Source organism: Pogona vitticeps, chromosome 2 (genome assembly GCF_051106095.1).
Source record: "Pogona vitticeps strain Pit_001003342236 chromosome 2, PviZW2.1, whole genome shotgun sequence".
NCBI classification, from domain to species: domain Eukaryota; kingdom Metazoa; phylum Chordata; class Lepidosauria; order Squamata; family Agamidae; genus Pogona; species Pogona vitticeps.
The window spans coordinates 57661367-57684470 of NC_135784.1; the positions used below are offsets into that span (position 1 = coordinate 57661367).

The window sequence follows — 23104 nt, forward strand, 5'->3', positions numbered from 1 at the left end:
AAGGCTATTAAAGTGACATACATAGTTAACACTCCATTATGAAGTGAGGTTTGGCCTATTAAGAAGACAGTGAATAGAGCAAACACTTTTGAAATGTGGACGTACAGAAGAATCCTTTGTATCCCATGGACTGATAAATGTTGATTATTAAGAAAATCAAACTCCCATATCCTGGACACATAATTCATCATGACAAATATAATATACTGCAATACGTCACTGATGGGAAGATTTAGAGTGAATGCACTCTGCTTAGTGCTCATGATTCTTGGGTATTATCAAAGACTAGCTTGGTCTTAACAAAGAACTAATTCACACAGTGAGAGAAAAAAAATAGAGATATGTTACTATGGTGGCCAACTTCAGTTACAGACAGCACCCAGAAAAATATATTATTTTAATTCAGCTTTCTTCAAACAGTGGCTTTGAAAAAAAGACTTCTCATAGTCCTGAATGAAATAAAGTTGGACATTGTGTACCAGCACAGAACTATCTGAGTTTAATATTATAGTTCCGTGCTTCTTTACAGTTATAGATCACACTTCAAAGCTGCAAAACGGTATAGGAATTTCAGAGTATAACGATTAACACACTAAATATGATTAACACTGTATACATTGTGGATAATTTTATATTTTACAGTTGGGTGGCATATCATAAACAGCCATCCTTTTATAACCTAACGTGTCTAACTCTCAAACTTCGTGACTTAATTAACTGAAAGCTTCCTATACCCCCACTTCAAGTTTCAAGCCTCCCTTTTACCCTGGGGAAGCCTTTGGTCTACTGGGAATGGAGACCATTTAACAGTCAAAAATCACCACTGGGTCGCCACTACTCGGATCAGAACAATCACTGGCAATCTAGCAGCATGTTTTAATTATTAAAGGCTGCTCCCTGTCCCAAGGCTCCTAAAGACTTCCCCAGGGCAAAACAGAGTCCTAGGTAGTCTTGAAACCTAAAATGGGCGATAGGAACTTTCAATTAATATAAATTAATCCTTTCCAGAATTCAAATCTAGGCTATACTGGGGTAACTATACAGTGGTGCCTCGTTTTACGATTGCCCCGCATTACGACAAAACCGCTTAATGACGATCTTTTTTGCGATCGCAATTACGATCGCAAAACGATGGTCTGAATAGGGGAATTTTACTTTGTAATGATCGGTTCCCTGCTTCGGGAACCGACTCTTTGCAAAATGACGTTTTTTGAACAGCTGATTGGCGGTTTCAAAATGGCCACCGGGTGATTAAAATGGCTCCCCGCTGTGTTTAGGGACGGATTCCGCGCTATACAGGCAGCAAAAATGGCCGCCGTATGGAGGATCTTCGCTGGACAGTGAGTTTTTACCCCACCGGAACGGGTTTCAATGCGTTTCAATGGGGTTTTTATTTTCACTTTACGATGTTTTCGCTTAACGGCGATTTTCCTGGAACGGATAATCGTCGTTAAAAGAGGCACCACTGTATCAACAAGATTTCCCACAGCAAATTCTCAAAGAAACAGACTGCATGGGAAACAAAGATACTGTTCACTGTATTCTCGAGGACAGGAATCAGAACTCTGTCTGTGCTCTGTTACAGTTTGTAGGACAGTTGAGTATTTATAGCTGTGGGATCAGCTTTTGTCCTTTTCAGGAGACTGGGTGATTATGGTGATCAGCATGTTTTTGTTGTGGGTGTATTGTTGTGATAAGGGGGAGATGATCTGTCACTGTGATCGATGGGTGTCGTTAGCTGGTCTTTTGTGTGCAGTGATCATCGGTCTGGGTGGCTGGGTAGAGTTTGTTGACCTTTTGCAGGATGTATTTTTCAGTGCTGTGAGCCAGGCTTTGCTGAGTTTTAAACTTTCTTTTTTGTTGAAGCTCTGTTGGTGTTTGTCGATTTAAATGGCTTCCCTGTGCAGTATAACATAATGATTGCTGGTGTTGTCCAGTACTTCAGTATTTTGAAATAGAATTTCATGTCCAGCTTGTTTTTGGGCATGTTCAGTTACTGGTGATGTTTCCGGTTGTTTTAGTCTGCAATGTCTCTCATGTTCTCTGATTCTGGTGTGAATGCTGCATTTTGTGATTTCAATATATACCTGGTCATAACTGCAAGGTATCCTGTATACTCCTGCAGTGGTGAGGGGGTCCCTTTTGTTCTTTGCTGACTGTAACATTTGTTGTATTTTAGTGAGGGGCATGAATACTGTTTGTAGGTTGTGTTTTTTCAAAAAGTTTCCCTATGCGGTCTGTGACCTCTTTGATGTATGGCAGAAATACTTTACTTGTGGGTGGCTGTTTTTCCTCTTCAGTTTGGTGTTGTTTTCTTGGTTTGATGTCTCTTTTGATTTCATTAATGATTTCATAATGATTTTGATTTCATAATGAAATCAAAAGAGCCATCAAACCAAGAATACAACACCAAACTGAAGAAGAAAAACAGCCATCCATAAAAGAGAGGTTACCTACCTGCAACCATGGTTTTTTTAGTGGTCCTCTGTGAATCCACACAATTAGGTTGTTCTGTGCCTGCGCAGGACGTCTCAGATGTTTCTAGAGCTTAAAGACATGTGATTAGTAGGACGTTCCCCCGTGGGGCGCATACTTCGCCCTCCAAAGGCCCCCTCAGTTCCTGTAAGAGTCTGCTGCTGTCCAAGGCCTATATCAAGGACAACGTGATGGACAGAGGGGAAGATGGGTGGGATGTGTGGATTCACAGAGGATCACTAAAAGAACCATGGTTACAGGTAGGTAACCTCTCTTTCTTCTTCGTGGCCTCTGTGAATGCACACAATTGGGTGACTGACAAGCTCACTTACCGGATAGTGGGACGTCATGGTAGAAAGGATGTCAAGATCTCTCTGCCAAAAACAGCATCATTCTTCGCCCAGATATCAAGATGGTAGTGTCTCACAAAGGTTAATGGGTTAGACCATGTAGCTGAATGGCCGATGTGAGGAAGTTCTATTCCACGCTGGAAGGCAGTAGAAGTTGACAGCGCTCTGGTGGAAGGAGCTGTTAAATGTTCAGCAGGTGTTTTGCCTGTGAGCTGATATGCCAATGAGATAGTTTAGACAATCCAGTGACAGATAGTTTGAGGTGAAGCAGGGGCACCCTTATGAGGGCAATGAAAGCTTAAGAAGAGCCTTGGAGACTTTCTGAATGATTTAGTTCTATCGATGTAGAAGGCCAAAGAGCGTCTTATGTCAAGCATGTGGAGCATGGGCTCGAGAGGTGTAGAAGGAGACTGAAATAGAGTTGGTAGAATCAATGGTAGATTGAGATGGAATTCAGAGACAATATTGGGTAAAAATGATACATCACAATAGAGGGTCACCTTATCAGCGTGGAACTGAAGTAAAGGTGGGTTTGATCTGAGGGATGCAAGCTCGCTAGCATGTTTAGCAGATGTTATTGCCACAAGGAAAGATGTTTTCAAGGGAAGTAATTTGAAATTAGTAGTAGCCATTGGTTTGAAAGGTGGTTGGGTAAGTGCATTGAGGACAAGCTGCAAAGACCACTGAGGGAGCGGATGTTGACATGGTGGACAAATATTATAGAGTCCCTTCAAGAATTTCTTCAACGTTGGGTGAGAAAAAAAACATAGCCAAATCAGACTGAGAAGGCTGGTGGGATATAATAGCAGAAATATACACTGTGTGGGTAGAGTGAGATAGTCCGAGATTAAAGAGATGAAGGATAAAGGTAAGTAAAGTATTCAGGGAAACCGGTGTTGTAGGTAAGTTCTGAAAATTGGCGAAAGAAAGGAATGCTTTCCATTTGCTTTGGTATAATCGATACTGGAAGAGTGCGTTTGAGAGCTGATTTCGTAGGATCGATGTATGGTGAGTGATGTTGGATACATCATGGACGAATGATGTTGGTGTCGTGGCGGTGAAGGTGACATGGAAGGCAAGTATCGAGGTGGAGAGGCATATCTCAACCTTCTTGGTTCATCATAATAGACATGCTCTGTCCGGTCTTCATGATAGTAGGGGTTGTAGTGGTGGTAATGATCCCCATAGTCATTTCGAGTTGGGTATTGAGAGGGTTCATGATAATAGTAAATTTCCCTGTGTGGAGGGACATATTGGACTGGAGAAAAGAGTCGTTTCTTCGCCCAGCGCTTGCGGGGAGACTAGTGAGATGATTCTGAACCAGAGACTTGAATAGGTATTGCCTGCCCTGATGATCTAGCTTGAATGGGCTGAGGCCAGGCTGGAATGAACATCAGCTGGAGATAGGCCAGTACTTGGCGAAAGGCTGGTGAAGAAAGCTGCAGCCTGAGCTGGTGTTAAAGTTGGGTCGTCTCTATCCGAAATTGAGCCAGGGGCATCTCTAGACTCCTCAAGGAGGAGGAGGGCCCACCTGAGGTGGATCTATTTGAGTCAATTTCATAGGTTTCTTAGTTTTCTTAGGATTGGTCTTATCCTTCTTTTTCCTAGAAGGACGAATTGGAGCTTTCAACGTGGACATCGAGCTCGAATTTGAAGCGGACTTTGAAAGGTCTTTTTGACAATGTGATGGAGTCGTCAGGCTTGATATTGGGTGAGTGTTTTCTCGATGCACTGAAGGCAGAGTTGAAGATGTTGTTGGGTCCATGGGGGCTAGATTGAGAGACTCTTCCCAAAGGCATGAGCGAAGTCTTTGTAGACGTAGTTTTAGAGCGGGTCTTGTAAGCTTTTACACTTGGAGCAGGAGTGTGTTTGGCAACGGTTATGACAGTCGGTAAGTGGTATCTTGTTTGTGCAAAGCATGCAAGTGGCAAAGGGGGTTGGAGGGAAGGGAGAAAAAATGCTGATAAAGAGAAAAAGGACTGAGGTAAATTGAAAAGGAGTAACTTACAGGGGAATGTCCAACAAAGATATGATTAAATAGAAAATGGAAGAAATGATCGGAAGAATCAGTAAATAGGCAGTAAAAGATCTCAATAATTACTCTAGTGTTCCGAAATAGGTCCAACCGATGCGGCAGCAAAAAGGATCTGAGCCCTTTTGAGGGCGCCCTTTGGAGGGCGGAGAATGTACTCCACGGGGGAATACACCCACAACAAAAACACAGTGATCACCATAATCACCCAATCTCCTGGAAAGGACAAACGCTGATCCCACAGGTATAAATACTGCAACAGAGCACAGACTTCTGACTTCCATCCTCTGAAGATGCCGGTCACAGAGACTGGCGAAACATTAGACAGAAAAACCTTAAGAACACGGCCAAACAGCCCAGACAACCCACAACAACCACATTGTTCACTATTTTTTTCAATGAAGGACTGCATAACATTTAAGAAAGCACATACCTTAAATGTCACATGAGTATCTGTAAGAAGGGGTCCTTCAACTTCAATGATTGGTGTAGACTGATCCCTACTGATTACATGTATATTTCCTCCAACTGTAGGATCCATCCCATCTGCTACATTTTGAGCTGCTGCACCCTCTGTGGTGTTAAGTGCTTTAGCCAAAGTATCAAATGCCCTGAAAATAAGTCAGTCTGTCAGATAAGCTTCCTCCAATTTCTATTAGCATATACTGTATATTATATGAATGAATAAAGCTATTAAATTACAAATAACCTAGGTCCCCATATACACTAACAGTGAACTCACTATCTGACTTCCTAGGCCTATGCAACCAAAACAACAACAGGAACACACAAAAGGAAGATACTGTATTAGCAGGCTTGTTGGAAATGTAAGTATAAACATTTTAGAGAGAAAAAATCATAGTGGGGAAAGAAAGCCAAAAACAGTCAAATTAAGACCAAACATACTGAGTGAACATATAATGATAACTGACTATCAGACAAAATCTAGAATACTGAGTGATGGAAGGAAGGATGAAATGGAAAAAATTGTGAACATAAAGTTTTTATGCGGCAACAGTTTGGTGCAGGTTCTATATTAAGTCATCACAACTTAGACTTTGTGGTAGAATGTCAGTATTCACATTAACCAATCATCACAAAAACACAACCACAAAAAACAATTTAAAACACTCTAGCTGGAATCTTACTCCATAAATAACACTTGTGTAACTCCGTTAGTGTAAATTTCAGCAGCAAACTATCACAAGTTTGTCACAACATCGAACAAGTAGTACTGCATGCTAAAGAGAGCATCCATCAGGTAAAACTATTTATTTGGCTTTAATTTGGCTTAAATTGACTATTCCTGGTGGTTCAACTAAATTCCTAATCTCAACTCTGTTAGAGGCAGGTCATGTTAAATAGGCAGCCATCCCTCCCCCAGTTAAAGAGAAACCCTTTGAGTTTCAGAAAGAGAGGGGGCTGATTTCCTGTGACTGTCCTCTATTTTAAGAGATGGGCCATAAATTCCAAATTGCTAGCTGAAGAGCTTGAAACCAACATGCATGCTGCAGATGTTTCCATCCAAAAAGCTTGCCTGGCCTCTACCCACTGATCCCCAACCTTGAGCCTCCAGATGTTCTTGGACTACAACTCCCAGAAGCCTTCACCACCACCTCTGCTGGCCAGAATTTCTGGGAGTTGAAGTCCAAGAACATCTGGAGGCCTGAGGCTGGGGACCACTGCTCTACACCATCAGCCATGTGAGTTTGGAACATTAAAAATAATACATAAGTTTGGAACAGCCCACAAGAACTTGGTGAACTTGAAGATGATTTATCATCAAAAACTCGCTATTTGTTTGTTTTGTTTTATATTCTTAATGGTTGATTAAAGGTATCACCTACTCTTGCATTTGTACTGTTTCCACAATCATCTGGCCTTATCCTGGTTTTTCCTGTCACAAGTTTGGAAGTCAGTGTGAGCATTTGCTATCTCACATCAAATCATGAGACTAATATTCAGTAGCAAATGTCTACAATGACGACTGGCTTCTTTACCTATATGAATTCACCACTCAAATTTATTTCCATGGAGCTATCACCACAAGCATAACAAACAAGATTCAGGCTTTTTTATTATCAAATCTGTATCATTCCATTATTGTTCTAATTATAACAAATTCCAGTAACACCAACGTGTATAAGAAATGTCAGTTTGTGGCAGAAGTTCAGTAAAGGAAAACTAACCCAGTCAGTACCTTTAATAAAGAGAGGTTACTTACCTGTAACCATGGTTCTTCAAGTGGTCATCTGTGAATTCACACAAAAGGGTTAATCCAGCGCCAGCGTTGGTCCTCTCGGAACATTTTCGAGCTTTAAGAGAAAAGTAATAAAGTTTAAGGCTGCCTATACCGCACATTCTCCGCCCGCCCAAGCCTCAGTTCCATTTATCCACCATAGGTACCTGAGCATGAGCTAGATATAGCCAGTGACAGATAGAGGGGAGTCAGGGCGGGATTGTGTGAATTCACAGATGACCACTTGAAGAACCATGGTTACAGGTAGGTAACCTCTCTTTCTTCATCATGGTCTTCTGTGAATGCACACAAAAGGGTGATTAGCATCCTCACTCACCGGACAGTAGGCTGTCACTGGAGGACAGACGTCAACACCGCTCTCCTGAAACTTGTCTCCTTCTTGGCCCTCGGTTCTAGTCTGTAGTGAATGATGAAGGTGGAGACATTAGACCAAGTGGCAGTCCTGCAGATGTCAGGCACATCAACACCACGTAGTGTGATGATTTGTGTTTTTATGCATATTAGAATGGGATATGTAGTCCTAAGATTGTCCCAATAGCATCCATCTTGATTTAAAGTCTGTTCTGTAGTAGGAAAGTTTTTCATGCTGTTTCAGAGAAGCTTCGCTCTCTGATTATCTCGTTGCTAAGATGAGTAGAGAGCAGTGACTTTCATAGTCAAAATAATTCTGCCACAAAACTTGATAACAACTCTCAAGCTCTCATGAGAAAGTTAGGCGGGACAACAAGACCCAGGAGGGGGTGTTCCTTATGAAGCATTCTGGGAAGAAGAAGGAAGTTGGTAGGGAGTTGGACAAAGATGGAGTTGGACTGAGAAAGGTCAGACACGTGCTTTTTCCCATAATGGTTTGTAATTTTGCTATGGACTATTTTTCCTACCATGGACTGATGGAAGTCAACTGGATTTCATCTAGCATCAGCCTATGAAGACCCAAGACACGTGAGATGGACTGTGTTATGCTTTTTATTAGTTAGCATAATTCTATTTCTTTATTTTTATAGCTGGAGTGGGGAGGGGAGTGTTCCGTTTGTCTTGATATGAAAATGTACCTACTGAACTATTTTACTATCAACTGAAACCTTTTCTAAAGCAATCCTTTTCAATAAAGCAGTAATGATTTGATCTGCATGCATTGGTTCTTGTACAGACTAGCTGAATGTCTAATTGGCCATGTGTGTTTGCTACTAAAGATTTAGAGCCAGATTATTCTGAGTATAACTCATGGATTTGTCTGTGTGTGTTGCTTTCTTAATAAAGGAGATTGGCTTTTGAGGAAGAGATTTAGACAGGACCTTGCTGAGACCTAAGGGCTCTGCTCAGTAGTCAGAGGTTTGTCTGGATTTCGGACTCATCCCAGTCTCCGGCACCCCCGTAAGGGGCTGCTTACACGTAGTAGGGCAGTAGAAGAAGCTACGTCTCTGGTGGAATGAGCCCGAAGTCCTTCAGGTGGAGACTTATGCTGCAGCTCATTAGCAAGCGAAATTGTGGAGACAAGCCATCTGGAGAGCATTGAAGACGATGCTGGGAGACCTTTCTTTTTCCCAAAGTAGCAGAGGAAAGTCTATTGGATGACTTAAAGTCCTTGGTTCTAGAACCATAGAAGGCCAGAGCCCTCCTGACATCAAGGGTGTGGAGCATGCGCTCGGTGTCATTTGCAGGCTCAGAGAACAGAGTGGGAAGCAGTAAAGGCTGGTTGAGGTGAAACTCCGATACAACCTTTGGAAGAAAGGAGACATCCAGGTGTAACAGTACCTTATCCTTGAAAAACTGTAGGAAAGGTTGGTCAGAATGAAGGGCAGCAAGTTCACTTGCCTGCCTGGCAGAAGTGATGGCCACAAGAAATAATTACTTAAGAGATAATAACTTGAGGTCACACGTAGCCATTGGCTCAAAGGGAGGACGAGTAAGGGCATGCAACAGCAGCTGAAGAGACCACTGTGGAACTGGTGGTCGAATTGGAGGTCTCATATTAGTGAGTCCTTTTAAGAAAAGCTTTAACCATAGGATGGGAAAATAGGCATGATGAATTTGAACTCTTAGGCTGGAAAGAGATAATTCCACCATTAGAGTTGCCTTACAAGCTCTGGAGTCACACAGAAGCGTTTTCTCTGGCTGTCTCTCATGGGATTGAAAAGTGCCAGGAACCATGACTGCAGGGACCACAGTTTGAGATGTGCGTGGGCCAAAGCTGGAGTGGTGGAGACCATGAGGCCTAACAGGTGTTGAACATGTTTCGCTCTCACGCGGGCCCTTGGCTGAAACTTCTTGAGAGCCCTGTGAATTTTTTGAATCCGATCTTTGGGCAGAAAAATCCACCCTATGGTAGCATCTAAACGTGCTCCGATGTAATGCACTACCTTGGAAGGTTTGAGATGTGACTTTTTTCACGTTGATGAAACATGAAACATGATGGTGAGACCTAGTTTTCTAAGCAACTGCAGAATGAATTTTGTGTCTTTCAGAGTCTGAGTCTTGGATGGAGAGACTACCAGCCAATCGTCTATGCGAGGGTAGACGTGGATGTCGTTGAGGCGCAGGTAAGCTGCCATGGGTGCCATGACTTTTGTGAACATCCTGGGAGCTGTTGAAAGTCCGAAAGGCAAAGCCAGGAATTGATAAATGGTTCCTTGGAAGATGAACCAAAGATACTTGCGATGATCTGGATGTACGGTCACATGGAAGTATGCATCCTTCAGATCCACCACCACAAACGAATTGTTTTCCTTTGACAGGGGCAGGATGGACTCCAACGTCACCATCCGGAAGCGTCGTGGATGAAGGTAAGTGTTTAGGATTCTTAAGTCAAGGATGGATCTTATACCTCCACCTTTCTTTAGCACGGCGAAGTACCGGGAGTAGAATCCATTCTTTAGATCTGTGATTGGGACAGGTTGAATGGCGTCCTTTTCCAGAAGTGATAGAACTTCCTCTTCCAGAGCGGGGTCAAAAGATGTGTGACTTACGAACCCTAAGAGGGGGAAATTCTATAAATTCTAGTCAGTAGCCGAATTGGATGATTTTTAATGCCCACGAGTCGTTTGTGATGGTAGCCCAGTTTTGACAGAGGTGCGGTATTACTAAGATACACCAGGTGGTGCTAGCAGTAGAAAAACTTCCCTGAGATGAAGACACCAAACAACTTGTAGTGTTGATAGAAAAATTACTTGTATTATTTAGAGGAGTTATACACATATATACAGCTTTAGTCTTGGTTTTCCAGTCCGAGGTCATGCACAGCAGTTCAACAGGATTCAATACGCAAAATCACAGTCAAAGTCCTTGTAAATTAGTTCAGAGTTCATTGACCAGATGAGCAGTCCTGAAGCCAATTTTTTTTCTCCAAATATGCAGCAAGGAGACAGGCTTCTCCCAGGATCTCTCCAACACAGCACTCCGACACAACATCAACCATCCCACACCACCACCAGAGTGTGTGTGCAAGCTCTGTTAGCTTTATCTCAGGATTGTCCAATCCTGAGATTCTTCTCTCAGCTGTCACAATCAACTCAGCTGTATTAATTCTAACTATACATGTTTCTACAGCTCTGATCCTGATAAATACTTACAGAATTGTATTCAACAATTCCCTCAGGTTTGACTTAAACCTGTCAAGTTTGCCAGAAATGGTTGTAGCCGTGTGGTGATGTGATTTCCGTTTATGTCTATGGCAGAGTCAAAGATACTGTTTTGATTTTTTGGCAGGTGGCTTATAGGATTGCCTACGTTGCGACTGCTAGGACAATAGCTGGAAGCAGAGGAAGAAGCTTGAGATTATCTTTGTTGAGGTAAGTTCTTAAACGGTCTGTACTGCTGCGAAGATTGCTGGTACTGAGAATAAGACTTTCTCCAGTGATATTTGTTATATCTTGGTTAAGGCTGGATAGAGTAGTATTTTGCTGTCTTTTTGCCCTTATGTAGTTCCTCCAAATGATTTCATTAAAAAGCCCGGTAGCTTCAAAGGGAAGGTTTTCCACTTCTGTTTTGACATCATCTAGGATGTTAAAACGCATGCCTGCGTAAAGTCATTGCAGACATGAGAACTCTGGCAGCGGCCTCTGCTGCATGCCTAGTCGATAACCTTTGGTGTTTTGACACAGTTTGGGTTTCCTCGTAGGAATTCAGGAAGCCTTGTCTTACATCCTCCGGAGTCATTTTGAGAGTAGGTAGAAATTTCAACCAGAGCTGCTTCTGGTATGCTCCTAAAGCAGTTTGATAGTTTATGAGTCATAATAGGAAGGAAATTAAGGAGTAGATCTTCCTTCCAATAATTTCCAACTTCTTGTCTTCCTCATCTGTGGGAGTAACGTGGGACTTTCCAGTGGGTTTAGTGCAAGTGGTTTCCGCAATGAGCGAGTTTGGTATAAGGTGTTTAAGAAGAAATTTCGTGTCATTACCATGGACACGATAAAGGTTCTCGGTGTGGCGAGAAATGGAGGGAGAAGCAGAGGGTTGTTCCCAGAATTCTTTAATAATGTCCATTATGACTGGTACAAAGGTAAGGCTTGGAGGAGGAGACCTCTCCTGGTTGATGTCCCCAAAGATAAGGTCTTCAGCAGGAAGTGTAGGTTGGTCTACTTCCAATTTTAACGCCCTTGCTAGACGTGAAAGCATTTGAGAATATCAGGAGAACTCTGAAGGAGATGAAGCATGTGGATCTCCCGTATCAGAACCAACAACTTCACCCTCAGAGAGGTCGCCTTGGCAAGGCTGAGATGGTGGTTCCGGTTCAGAATCTGAGGATGCCACAGAGGAAACTTCATCCGGATCTGAAGAGAAGACATCCCTTTTCCTTTTACACGGTTGTCTTTCGATGTCGAGTGCTGAAGACTGGGTCTGTTGCGAAGAAATAGGAGCCATCGATATCGAAGGAACAGGCTCTACAGGGAGTGGTACTGGGGCTTTAGAGCCTTCGATGTCGACCCGTCGACGTTGACGATGATGATGGGGTCGAGGGGACTCAGAAGAAGAAGAAACATAGATGTATTTTACTTTCTTATATCTTCGACCTCGATCGGTCGACATCAAAGAGAAATCTGAAGAGTTGTAGTCCCGTCAACGTCGATGGCGGCAACGTATCCGAACTCTCTCAGAATCATCAGAGTCAATAGATCTAGTTTGACGTCGATGTTTAGATCAACGTCGAGTGGAGGAACGGTGCTTTCTTTTAGACGAGTGCTTTTTACTAGGGGATCTCGACCTCGAATGTGCCGACGAGACCGAAAGAGCCGAAGACCCCTGCCAAGGAGAATTTGGGCTATGTGGGGCAGAAGTCAAGCTGCAGTCGCTCCAGCAAGCTGACTCAGCATCAGAGAGGAGACGCCAGCCGGGAGAGAAGGCTCAATTTGTCAAGGAGGAAGCGATGGGGCTGCCTCTGACAAAGATTCATGGTCTCTGGACGAATCCTCCAATATGTGCGATGGCAAAGCTTCAGATATTGGTGGAAGCAGAGTGGAAGATTCCTTAGGTTTAACAGGAGCCTTTCCCTTTGCTTGTTTTGCAGGTTTGAGTGTAGAAGCAGAAGCAGACTTCGACGTCGTAGAAGATTTCTTTGAAGAGGATGCCTTTTTCGTTGTTTTGCCAGCTTTGGAAACAACTGATTGAGGAGAAGCCGCCGCTTCAGAGCGAGGGGTGGCTGAAGGTGAGACCATCTCCATGTCAGAGGGTTTGGTGGAGGCTAGAGTAAATTCCCAAAGGTGATACTTAAGACACTGTTGCCTGGCTTTCAAAGCGGCTTTAGTGAAGGCTTTACAATGTCTGCAAGATTTAGCAAGGTGGGATTCACCTAAGCAGAACAGGCAACGATCATGTCCGTCTTGGTGGGGAATTTTCCTAGAGCAGACCATACAACGGCTAAATGGCCCTGAGGGGGACATAAAAGCTGAAAAGTCTTACTAGAGCAGTTTGCGGAGTGGGAAAAAAGGCGGGAAGTCCGAAGCAGCCAAACTTTTCACCTTTTCCATAAAAGGCGAACATCACGTCAGGGAATACGACAGTTCTCCAAGTCAGTCCGAATCCAGGTAAAAAACCCAAAGATATCAGTCCAAAGAATAATAAAAATATAGAGCTCGAAGCGAGAGGTTCCAATTCACTAGGTGGAAAAATGGAACTGAGGCTTGGGTGGGCAGAGCATGTGCAGTATAGGCAGCCTTAAACGTTGTTACTTTTCTCTTAAAGCTCAAAAATGTTCTGAGAGGACCAATGCTGGTACTGGATTAGCCCTTTTGTGTGCATTCATAGAAGACCACGATGAAGAATAGCTTATTATCAATGATGCTATCTTATTTTAGTCAATTAAGTAACTACTTATAGCCAGGAAAACTCCAAATGCTAAGCACATACCGAGTGATCTCACTTGCAGATTGGTTTTCTTGCTGGATTTCAGAAGTGTCTCCATTATTAAGCGACTCATTCAGACTAGCAAGTGATGTTACAACATTCGCCAGTGTGCCCAAGGCACCCTGACTCGTTTCAGCCTACAACGGAAAAAGATATATATATATAAGAACATATATTAAGCAAACTTACTTCTTTAAATAGCATCTATGTTCTATCTCTATGATCTATCCTTTTTAAATAACTTATAGCCATTTAAAGAGAAAAGAAAAAATACAGTGAAAAGCAGAAGTCAAAATAATAAAATGCATACTGCAAGTACTTAAGCCAAACCTATTCTTCATCACTGGGGTATGTATATTCCAGGGCATATCATCAATATGGTGAAGCTGTACTAAGCTTCACAGGAAGCATAGAACAACCATAAAGAGATGTGTTACCTTAATATGAAAACGACATGGTAAAACAGCAAATATAAATTGTGTAGTGACGTTCAAGAAACATTACCTTGGAATCTGTGGTCAAGAGCACTGTACCATCATCCCGTATTAGCGGCTGCTGAATATTAACAAGCATTCCTGAATCAAGAAGGCCAGCTGATCTGAAAAAGTATGAACAGCATTTTCATATCATGGGCAACATATTAAGCAGTTACAACATTTTTCTTTTATAAAATAAAAAAAATTAAGTGCCTTTCACTTAGGTGAGATTTCATTATTAAAATATTTATTTCATTTATTCTGATTTTACTTTTGTAGCAGCTGCATTTGAAACATTATTCTCCTACAAGTGGTAAACAAAATAAACTTGGTTCCTGTAAGGAAAAATCTAGACATGGGATATTCGTATTCCCTTGGGATATGAATACAAATATTCCATTTCTACTCTACTCATGGGATGTCTGAATTAGCAGAAGCAGAGAGACAATCACCCATTTTCCTTCTATCTCCAGCTTATGCCCCCAAATACATTGGTACCTCGCAAGACAATGATCCCGCAAAACGACGAATCTGCATGACGAGGTTTTGCGACCGCCATTGTGCTTCACAAAACAGTGTTTCCTATGAGGGAATTTCGCTGGACGAGAGAGAGAGAGGCAACATTTCCCATGGAGGAAGACGCACTCGCCAAGAGGACGCGGATGGCGACCCCGAAAGAGCTTTGTGTATTCCTGGTGTGCGCACATGTTGCTGTCGGAGGCGGTGGCAGGGGCTTAATGAGTCCCTTCGCAGCTCAAGCACGGTGGCCACATGTTGCCCTTTCTCCTCCCTGCCCCTCCTTTTCCCATTAAGGCAGCCAGCCATGCTCCGGAGCGCTTTCCACACTAGAACTAATTGCTAGAGTTCGTGCCTGCTTGTCAGCCACTGTGGCGTTTGGGCCGGCGGCGGTGGCACAGGCGGGTGTTTGTTCGGAACCCTTCATCAAGCTGGTGCGTGGGCTAGAGACCAACACACCGTCCGCTTCCTCGGGCCAGACAGTTCATGAATCAATTGCCCCGAAGCAACCCGGCGGAAACCCCTCTTCAGGAAGGGGGGGCGCAAGTCGTGGCGAGAGGTGAGCGTGAGGGCCCCAGTTTGGGATTTTTCGCTTTGTGCGTGGTGGGTGTGTATGTGTGGGGGAGCAGGGAGGCAGGCGGGTGAAGAAGGGCAGCAGGAGGAGGACAGGAATGGGAAATGGCTGCGGAGGTGGCTGATCAGCGCTTCGCAAAATGGCTTCCCTATGGGCGATCTTCGCAAAACGACAACTATTTTCCCCACTGGAACGCATTAAATGGATTTCAGTGCATTCCAATGGGGAAATGCTTTTCGCAAGACAATGTTTTCACAAGACAGTGATTTCAATGGAATGGATTAACATCGTCTTGCGGGGCACCACTGTACAGTACTAGGAAACTCTGCAGAACAGTACAGTATAGGAGACTTCGAGGGGAATTGGTGAAAACGCCTTTCTACCAGCAAGAGACTCTGCTGGATTAAAGACCTTTTCTGCAAACAGTCTGGACCTAAGCCATTAATTTCTATTTCATTATGAAGTGATTTCCCACTGAATTATAAACACTTGTTGAGCATGTAAATTTAGATTAATAATCTCAGATTTTGTGTAAAATAGAAAAAAGATTACATCCAATGTGATGCAATGAACAGAGTGATGGACTAGAACTCAGAGACCTGGGTTTGAATATCCACTCATCCATGGAAACTCACTGGAGGTGTGGAACTAGTAAAACAACTCCTTAATATCTCAATTACCTTGAAAGCCCTATTAAGAGCACTATAAGTCAGTTCCGACTTGACAGCACACAACAATATAAAAGAATATTCCCAGAATGGTAATTATTTGTGTCTTGACAAGTTTTTCCCCTTACATATCTTACAGCCTGTTTTGAAGTTCAACTTGCAATAAAAAAGAATAATAATGGATACAATACTATGGGTTTTATGACAAACTAGAGATGAGTTGCATAGGACAAATCTCTGCCTCACAGGACTTATAGCAAATCCAAATCCTAGTCTTGATAGTAAAGTCTTTTGAGGTAATGTCCTGTATTATTAACCTGTCCTAAAACCTGAAATATCCTTCATGCTAATACATAAAATATTACATAAATCATCATGAAAATAACACATGGATAACTTTTAAAATGCATGGAACATTCCATCCTCGATGTTTATGACAGATTTGAAATTTAAAAGGAGGAAATAGTGGTCCTGAAATGGAGCTATATTTTGAAAGTTGTTTTCTAGTTCTGTGACTGATCATACTTTATTAAGAACTGTAAATTACAGATATCTCAAAAAGACCAACTTGTCACTTACCTGGTGCCATCTTTATCTGCTACAAAAGTTGGAGTTGCTATTAGTGGGCTTCTTAAATCCTTCCTGATATATATTTTTTCTGTTGAAGCAGCACAGTTGGTTGGTTTCTCACGCTGCACATCAAAAGGTTTCCTTTCACTCTGTACAGCTACATAACAATATGCAAATAGTAACAGCTGAAAGTTGTTCATTCACAGATTTATTAAAAAGATAGTTTCTTAAGAAGATTTTAGGACTTCAACTTGGTAAAATCTCTGCTTATTTTAATTTAATGCACTGCTTTCCACTCAACCTAATAGTTCACAGGTGTCCATCTCAGAAAAACAGTAATAGCTGATACTGACTCTCAGGATTTTTTCTGTAGTCCCTCAAAAAGTAAGGTTACTTACCTGTAACCATGGTTCTTCGAGTGGATCTCTGTGAATTCACACATATGGGTTTAGTCTGCGCCTGCGCTGACATTCTCGGAGCATTCCAGAGCTAAAAGTAACAATTTTATGGTGTGATCCCCCATGAGGCACAAGCTCCTCCCACCCAAGATTCCCCTCAGTTCCTGCAATTTGTCCGCCGGGCACGAGAGTTATACAACAATAAGATACCCGTGATGGACAGAGGGGAGGATGGGCGGGTAGTGTGAATTCACAGAGGTCCACTCGAAGAACCATGGTTACAGGTAAGTAACCTTTCTTTCTTCTTCGTGGCCTCTGTGAATACACACATATGGGTGACTGGCAAGCTTACTTATTGGCAGGTGGGACGTCACGGTAGGAAGGATGCCAACACATTTCTGCCAAATTCAGTGTTACTGCGTGTACCTACATGTAGCTAGTAGTGCCCCACAAAGGTAGATGGCATGGATCATATTGCTGCACGGTAATGTCAAGAACCTCAATTCTACTCTGGATGCAGCCAAGGTAGACAGCACTCCATGGAGCGAGGCTAAAGCTGATTAGACGGTGACTCGTCTGACCCCTGGCAAGCCATAGATACAGTGTGGACCATCGATCTAGAGATGGATAGGATGAAACTGGACTTTCGAAATTAAAAGAATGAAAGCATAAAAAGAGCCTGTCATCTGTTTAGAAGCTCTGGCAGTGTCCAGACAAAATGCTGGTGAGCGTCTTACATAATTATTGTGGAGCATGTGCTCTAGAGGAGATGATGGTGATCTGAAGAATGATGGTAAGATGAAGCACAGATAAACATGAAAACTAGTCGAATAGGTCAGAAATGAGACATTAAGGTAGGAAGTCACTTTATCAGGAAAATTGAATAAAAGGTGGATCGAATCACAATCCAGCTATTTCCCATGTTCCCTTGGCAGATATGACAGCCACTAGGAAGGCTGTTCAAAGTAAGTAATTTCGCATTTGAAGAGAAAATGGGCTCGAAAGGCGGGCACATGAGAGAATTTAGAATGATCTATAGACCATTGAGAAACAATGCGTTTACATGGAGGACAGGTGGTACTGAGTCCTGTGAAAAGATGTTTGACCCTAGAATGAGACAAAAGTCCTACGTACCAGAATCATCTGGTTAATGGGCAGCAGTAGCAGATATATAACATTTTAGAGCATAAATAGAAAGCCAAGTAGGCAACAGTTTCACAGAAAGTTGGTAAGGTAGTTCTTTGTTTCATTATATTTAATAAAGATTTCATTTATTTACAAATCGACATAGAGTTTATGGTTTTCGAGCTCGATCAAGCACTGATGCCAAAGTGGGAGTATTTTCCAGGTTGGCAAGTTCATGGCTGATAGATGCGGATGGTAGACCATCCTTCCCTCCAAAGATAGGAGGTAAGTCACCAGAGGGAACTCACATGTGCCTGTCTATATCGATCTGAGACAGGCGAACTAGAACTACCTTGGTCATCAAAGAGGTATTTGGATCATGTTTGATTAGGAATTATGGTGATGGAAAATCCATAGAATAAAAGGTATCGGAGGGAAGAGTTATGGCAGATTGCCTGTCCACTGCCATATGAAAATGTCCCCGACAGTGTTTCCATCCGCACCTGCACAGGAGCAATAAAACCTGTAGTTGGCATACAGACCCCAGTGAATACATTGAAGGTCAGTACTTCCCAACGGTGACAGAACCGAACTTGCAGTTACTTGGATTAGGGATCCTCTACTTGGTCAAACAGCAAAAGATACCACTATTGGAGTGGTTCGAGGCTGAGTCTGTATTGCTTTAGCACTGAAGCCGTGGAGGTCATAAATCTGGGGAGATGTTTGCTAGTATTTTTTTTTTTAAAGAAAAATATACGCCATAGTACCAGTACAGGTAGATGTCCATATTTTGCAGGGGAAAGTTATTATCAAACTGATGCCCTGTACCATCTGAAAGACCTTGCAGATGTTGAAAAATCAAATGGTAGTGAAACCTTAGGAATTACTGATTAGATAATAGTGTTGAGGGTGGAATCTGAAACCTACAGTAGAATACACATGAAAAGATTTCTGAGACCAAGGACGGGATGGATACCTCTGTCCTTTCTATGTATATAATAGCACAGAAGTAGAAGCCATTGCATAAGCCAGATGTAGGAACTTGGAATATGGCATATTTGTTCAGGAGGCAGAGGTCTCTTCCTGGAGGATATAGACAAAAGAGTAAGTCTAACATTACTCAAAGAGGAACAAAGACAATTATATAATGTAACCTTGAGAGATGTGGTGACATTTTTTATGAACCGAAATGTCTGGGAGGCTGAAACTCCAGATATAGTTGAATGGACTGTGGGTAGAACCGAAAGAAGGACGAAAGGGCTGTTGGCCCGTATATAATTTAGCTGTTTTCCTATTCTGTGTAAAAAAATTTTCTAGTGTCACCAGTCTAAGACTGAAGAGACTGGTACCATGTAATGGAAGACATTCAATTCTGTCCTTTGTCTTCTTGATGAGCCAGTGGATCCTGACCAGGCGAGCCTTCTATAGATACTAAGGATGTGACAGCAGCTGAAGCTCTTTGCGTGTCTAGCAGCAATCCTGTGTTGCTTTGCTAGAGTCATGATCTCAGAGTGAGAATTACTAAGCTGTTTTAATGGATTCCAAGTGAGGTAGAATCTTAGACCATAATTGCTCTAGGTAGGCACCTATCGTGATTGATAGTTGGCCACATGGAGCAGAAGTGATTGAAGTGTAAGTGCTCAGCTAAGTGATGGCCGGGTCTGGAAAAGGCGGTTCCTACATTCCCAATCGACGGGATGCGGTGAACCGAGAAGTGACCTGTGGAAATGAAAAGAAGCACACTGAAGGTAACAGAGGATGATAATGGATCACATCATATTGGATGGAGATTTGTTCAAGGAGTGAAATCCGAGCTTATGCCCAGAATTGGCAGATAGTCAATTCGAAGCCGGGACCGGTCGTGCTTGACACGAGATGGATTGGAATTTGGAAAGCATCTTTTCCTGCCGAAGTGTAGATATGGTAGAGAAAAAACAAGAACAAAAATCTTCTCCATGTTGAGGTCGATCCTAATGGATTCAACATAAATCGAAGATCGTGGCAAAGCTGGTAGCTATAATAGAAATGAGTCAAACAGATTGATTAGTCAACAACAGAGAAGTAAAAAGACTGCTCAGTTTTGCAGTCCTATCTGCAGTTCTGCCGGTCAAGGCACTGCCTCCCACATGTCTAGGGGCGGCGGCTGGTAACTTTGGGGTTGAGGCTTTTGCAGATGTTACAGCGCAATGACTGTGTCGCCTTCTAGAGCCTCAGCAGGTTATAAAGAATAACTTTTTTCTGGCTAAAAAGCCATACACCAACAAATGGCAGGTCCTAACCTGTCAGTTGCTTAGACACTGGTTTTCAGGCATATTGAGCAGCAGTGCACTCGTGATGCACCTGCAACAGTGCCTCCTAGTGATGTGGGAGGCCTGAATTGTAAGGGTGCACAGGAGCTACCCACAGGGTTGGTACCACCAAACTCCATAAGTGGTGATGATAATCCCCCATGGCAGAGAAGTAAATGGCTACATGGCACCCCAAAACAAGTAACAACGCCAATTAAAGAACTCCTCATCTGTTAACAGTAAGAGTGTGACCATCTGCGACAACCAAGAGGGGTATAGGAAGAATGGTTGGAAACTCATCCACCCCCCCTGTGACTCATGTAAGTCCCAATCCTGAATAAGGAAAACCCTCCTGATGAACAGGGGAGAAGACTGACCTAGCACGAGCCTGACCAAGCACAGGCTCAACAGTCATAGAATGGAGAAGGCCGAATGGATTAACAGCAGGTTCGGTCAAAGCTGCGAACATTGTGCTACCGAGTTTGAGGGAGCACTACACCTGTGAAGCTTATGTGGAGGCATAAAGCACTCCATAGCCCGTGGGTCAGAACGATGCCAGGTAGAGCGGGATGGTGATGGTGGCCAAGAGCTCATAGCTCCTATCCCAGACAAAAGGGATTGGTCCTACACAACCTTGTCAGCGTGACAGGACCTACCTGAGGAAAATTCTCCAGACTTACCTGACAGCGGCAGGGTTCTCGGGTGGACCCTTGTGAGTCCTTTCCCTATGAGCCTATGCGGGCACTGGCACCTGAGATAGGGCTGCAGGCTACTTTGTGAGCCAGCGCATTGATAAAGAGGGCTGTTTTGTGCCAAATTAACAGCCGCCTGCAGGTGCTACCCCAGGCAGGAATATCACCGACTAGCAGGGCTAGTGGTGGGAGTTGCAGCCCCCCCTTCCAGAGGCAAACTAGGGCTGTCAAATGCTGCCAGAAAGCTTTCGCCTCGGCACTTGGTTTTGGAAATAGCAGCCACGTGAACAAGGCCTCTGATAAATCAGGCCCAATATACCAAACACCCAAGGGCGTTACCCCAGACAGGCAAAGCACTGACATGCAGGGCTAGCAGCAGGAGGCCCATTGCATCCCCAAAGGGAAACCCAGGCCTTACCTTATGTCGCAGGCACATCTGCAGCCTCGGCGTGCAGTTCCCTCCAGAAGTTGCAGCTACATGAGCAGGCGCACGAAGGAGGGTTGGTGTGCAGCACTCACACACAGAGGTGCTTCCCATGTCAGGAGGAATCACTGACAGTCAGGGAAGGTGACCGGGGCAACAGGAGGCCCTTCTTCTCCTAGGGACAGGGCAACAGAGCCCTAACTCCTGCAGGGTCCCTTGAACAAGCCCCTTGAAACAATCATCCATTACCAGTCTCTCTCATGGTTGCTCAGAGAGAGGGTGTGGTGAGACATGCCTCCTTTTCACTCTCTTCTCCTCATGAGATAGAGAGACTTAAGCTCCAACTCTGGAACGTCAAATGCCCGCCTTCATGTAGGGCTAAAAGGGCCATGGCCGGACTGGACGGTAGCGCAGTCACTGAATGGCCAGTTGGAGCAGAGAGGCTATCAGGCGATCCGAAGTCTGTGCAGGTACAGCTGGCACGTCGTCTCCTCAGAGGCAAATTCGCTAGCCTCTGGCGAGGATTCCTCTGTTGATGTAGACTTAGATTTTAAGGACTCCTTGGTATTGTCGGGTTCCCTACTGCGGCCTGCACCTATCTGGGTAAGATGTAGCTTACTCAGGCAGAAAATCATTAATGTGCCTGAGAGTCAAAATGCGTAGGCCGAAAAAGGCGGGAAAGGAGAAAGAAGCAAACAGCTGAAGTGTGTGTGGGGGGAGGGGGGTAAGCCAAGTAGCTGGCAAGCAAAAAAGAAAACAACTCACGGGGGATCATAGATTAGATAATTGAGAAGGGAAAGAATCCAATTTAGAGGGAATTGATCAATAAGCTAAGGGGAAAAACCCCTGTGGAAATAGCTCTATGCTCTGTAGAACTTGTGAGGGGAATCTTGGGTGGGAGGAGCTTGTGCCTCGCGGGGGATCACACCATAAAATTGTTACTTTTAGCTCTGGAATGCTCCGAGAATGTCAGCGCAGGCGCAGACTAAACCCATATGTGTGTATTCACAGAGGCCACGAAGAAGAATTTAATTTTATTAATCAACTTATTTAACACCTCAGGAAAGCCACCTGGTGTAAAAGTAAATAAAAATTTAAGTATAATGCCAGCATCTGTTCAATTTGTTAGTGCATTCTGATCAACCGCTTAAGTTCTGAACCACTGCCTACAACTACCAGATAGCTCAGTGTTTTAGGTCTCTGGCTGCAAAGCCAGATGTTAGGAATATGATTCCCCACTGTGTCTCCTTCACAAGTGCTGGACTTGATGATCTACAGGGTCCCTTACAGCTCTGCAATTTTAAGGTAGAGGTGGGGGTTATCATGGATTAGATGTGTGATAATAAAACAAAAATTAGTGACTGAAATCGTTGTTCATAACTGGCAGATAAGGAGTCCCTGCCATGATTCTCATGGTATGCATATACACTGACTTGGAGCATGCTCAAGAATCATAGTGGGACCTCTTTATCTTCCAGTTAAGAAAGGTCCTAAAGGTACAAATCCTGTGTTACACTAAGCAACAGGATTTCTGCCAGTATCATCTCAGATTGATTGGCCTCCTTTTACAAAAGTTGAATTCCTGCAGAATTATAAAGCATAGTGGTAACTTTAAAAAGCAGCTTCAACTTTGTTACAGCTGATTTCATCACTTTCCTTAGTCTTAAACAACCAGCCTTTGCATTTTTATCAGACCAACATGACATTTCTGTGGCTCATCACTGTCACTCCATGTTACTGTGCATAGTACCAACGAGTTCTCATGCTTTATGTACTCATGCCTTTTGTCTGTTAACACACTCCCATTTTCAAGATACCTGATCTCAAGATGCAATACCATGTTAGCATTGTTTCATGGTTTGACTTAAAAATTATCACTGCACACTAGCATTTTTAGTCACTCACAGTGCAATCTTATGC

At 43.3% G+C, this 23104-nt stretch overlaps 1 protein-coding gene across 4 annotated transcripts in view; it reads right to left on the minus strand.

Moving 5' to 3' along the window:
- NR2C2 (nuclear receptor subfamily 2 group C member 2) overlaps window positions 1–23104 on the minus strand; it is a 69348-nt gene that overhangs the window by 19925 nt on the left and 26319 nt on the right. For all 4 annotated transcript variants that reach the window (XR_013541623.1, XM_020802809.3, XM_078385235.1 and 1 more), the window contains exons 7-10: window positions 16267–16414; window positions 13958–14051; window positions 13457–13590; window positions 5291–5468 (exon numbers count right to left, since the gene is read on the minus strand). Coding sequence is in view for 3 of the 4 variants with exons in the window: in XM_020802809.3 (XP_020658468.2) it covers window positions 5291–5468; window positions 13457–13590; window positions 13958–14051; window positions 16267–16414 (554 nt within the window). In the remaining variant the exon portion in view is untranslated. The remainder of the gene's footprint in view (window positions 1–5290; window positions 5469–13456; window positions 13591–13957; window positions 14052–16266; window positions 16415–23104) is intronic.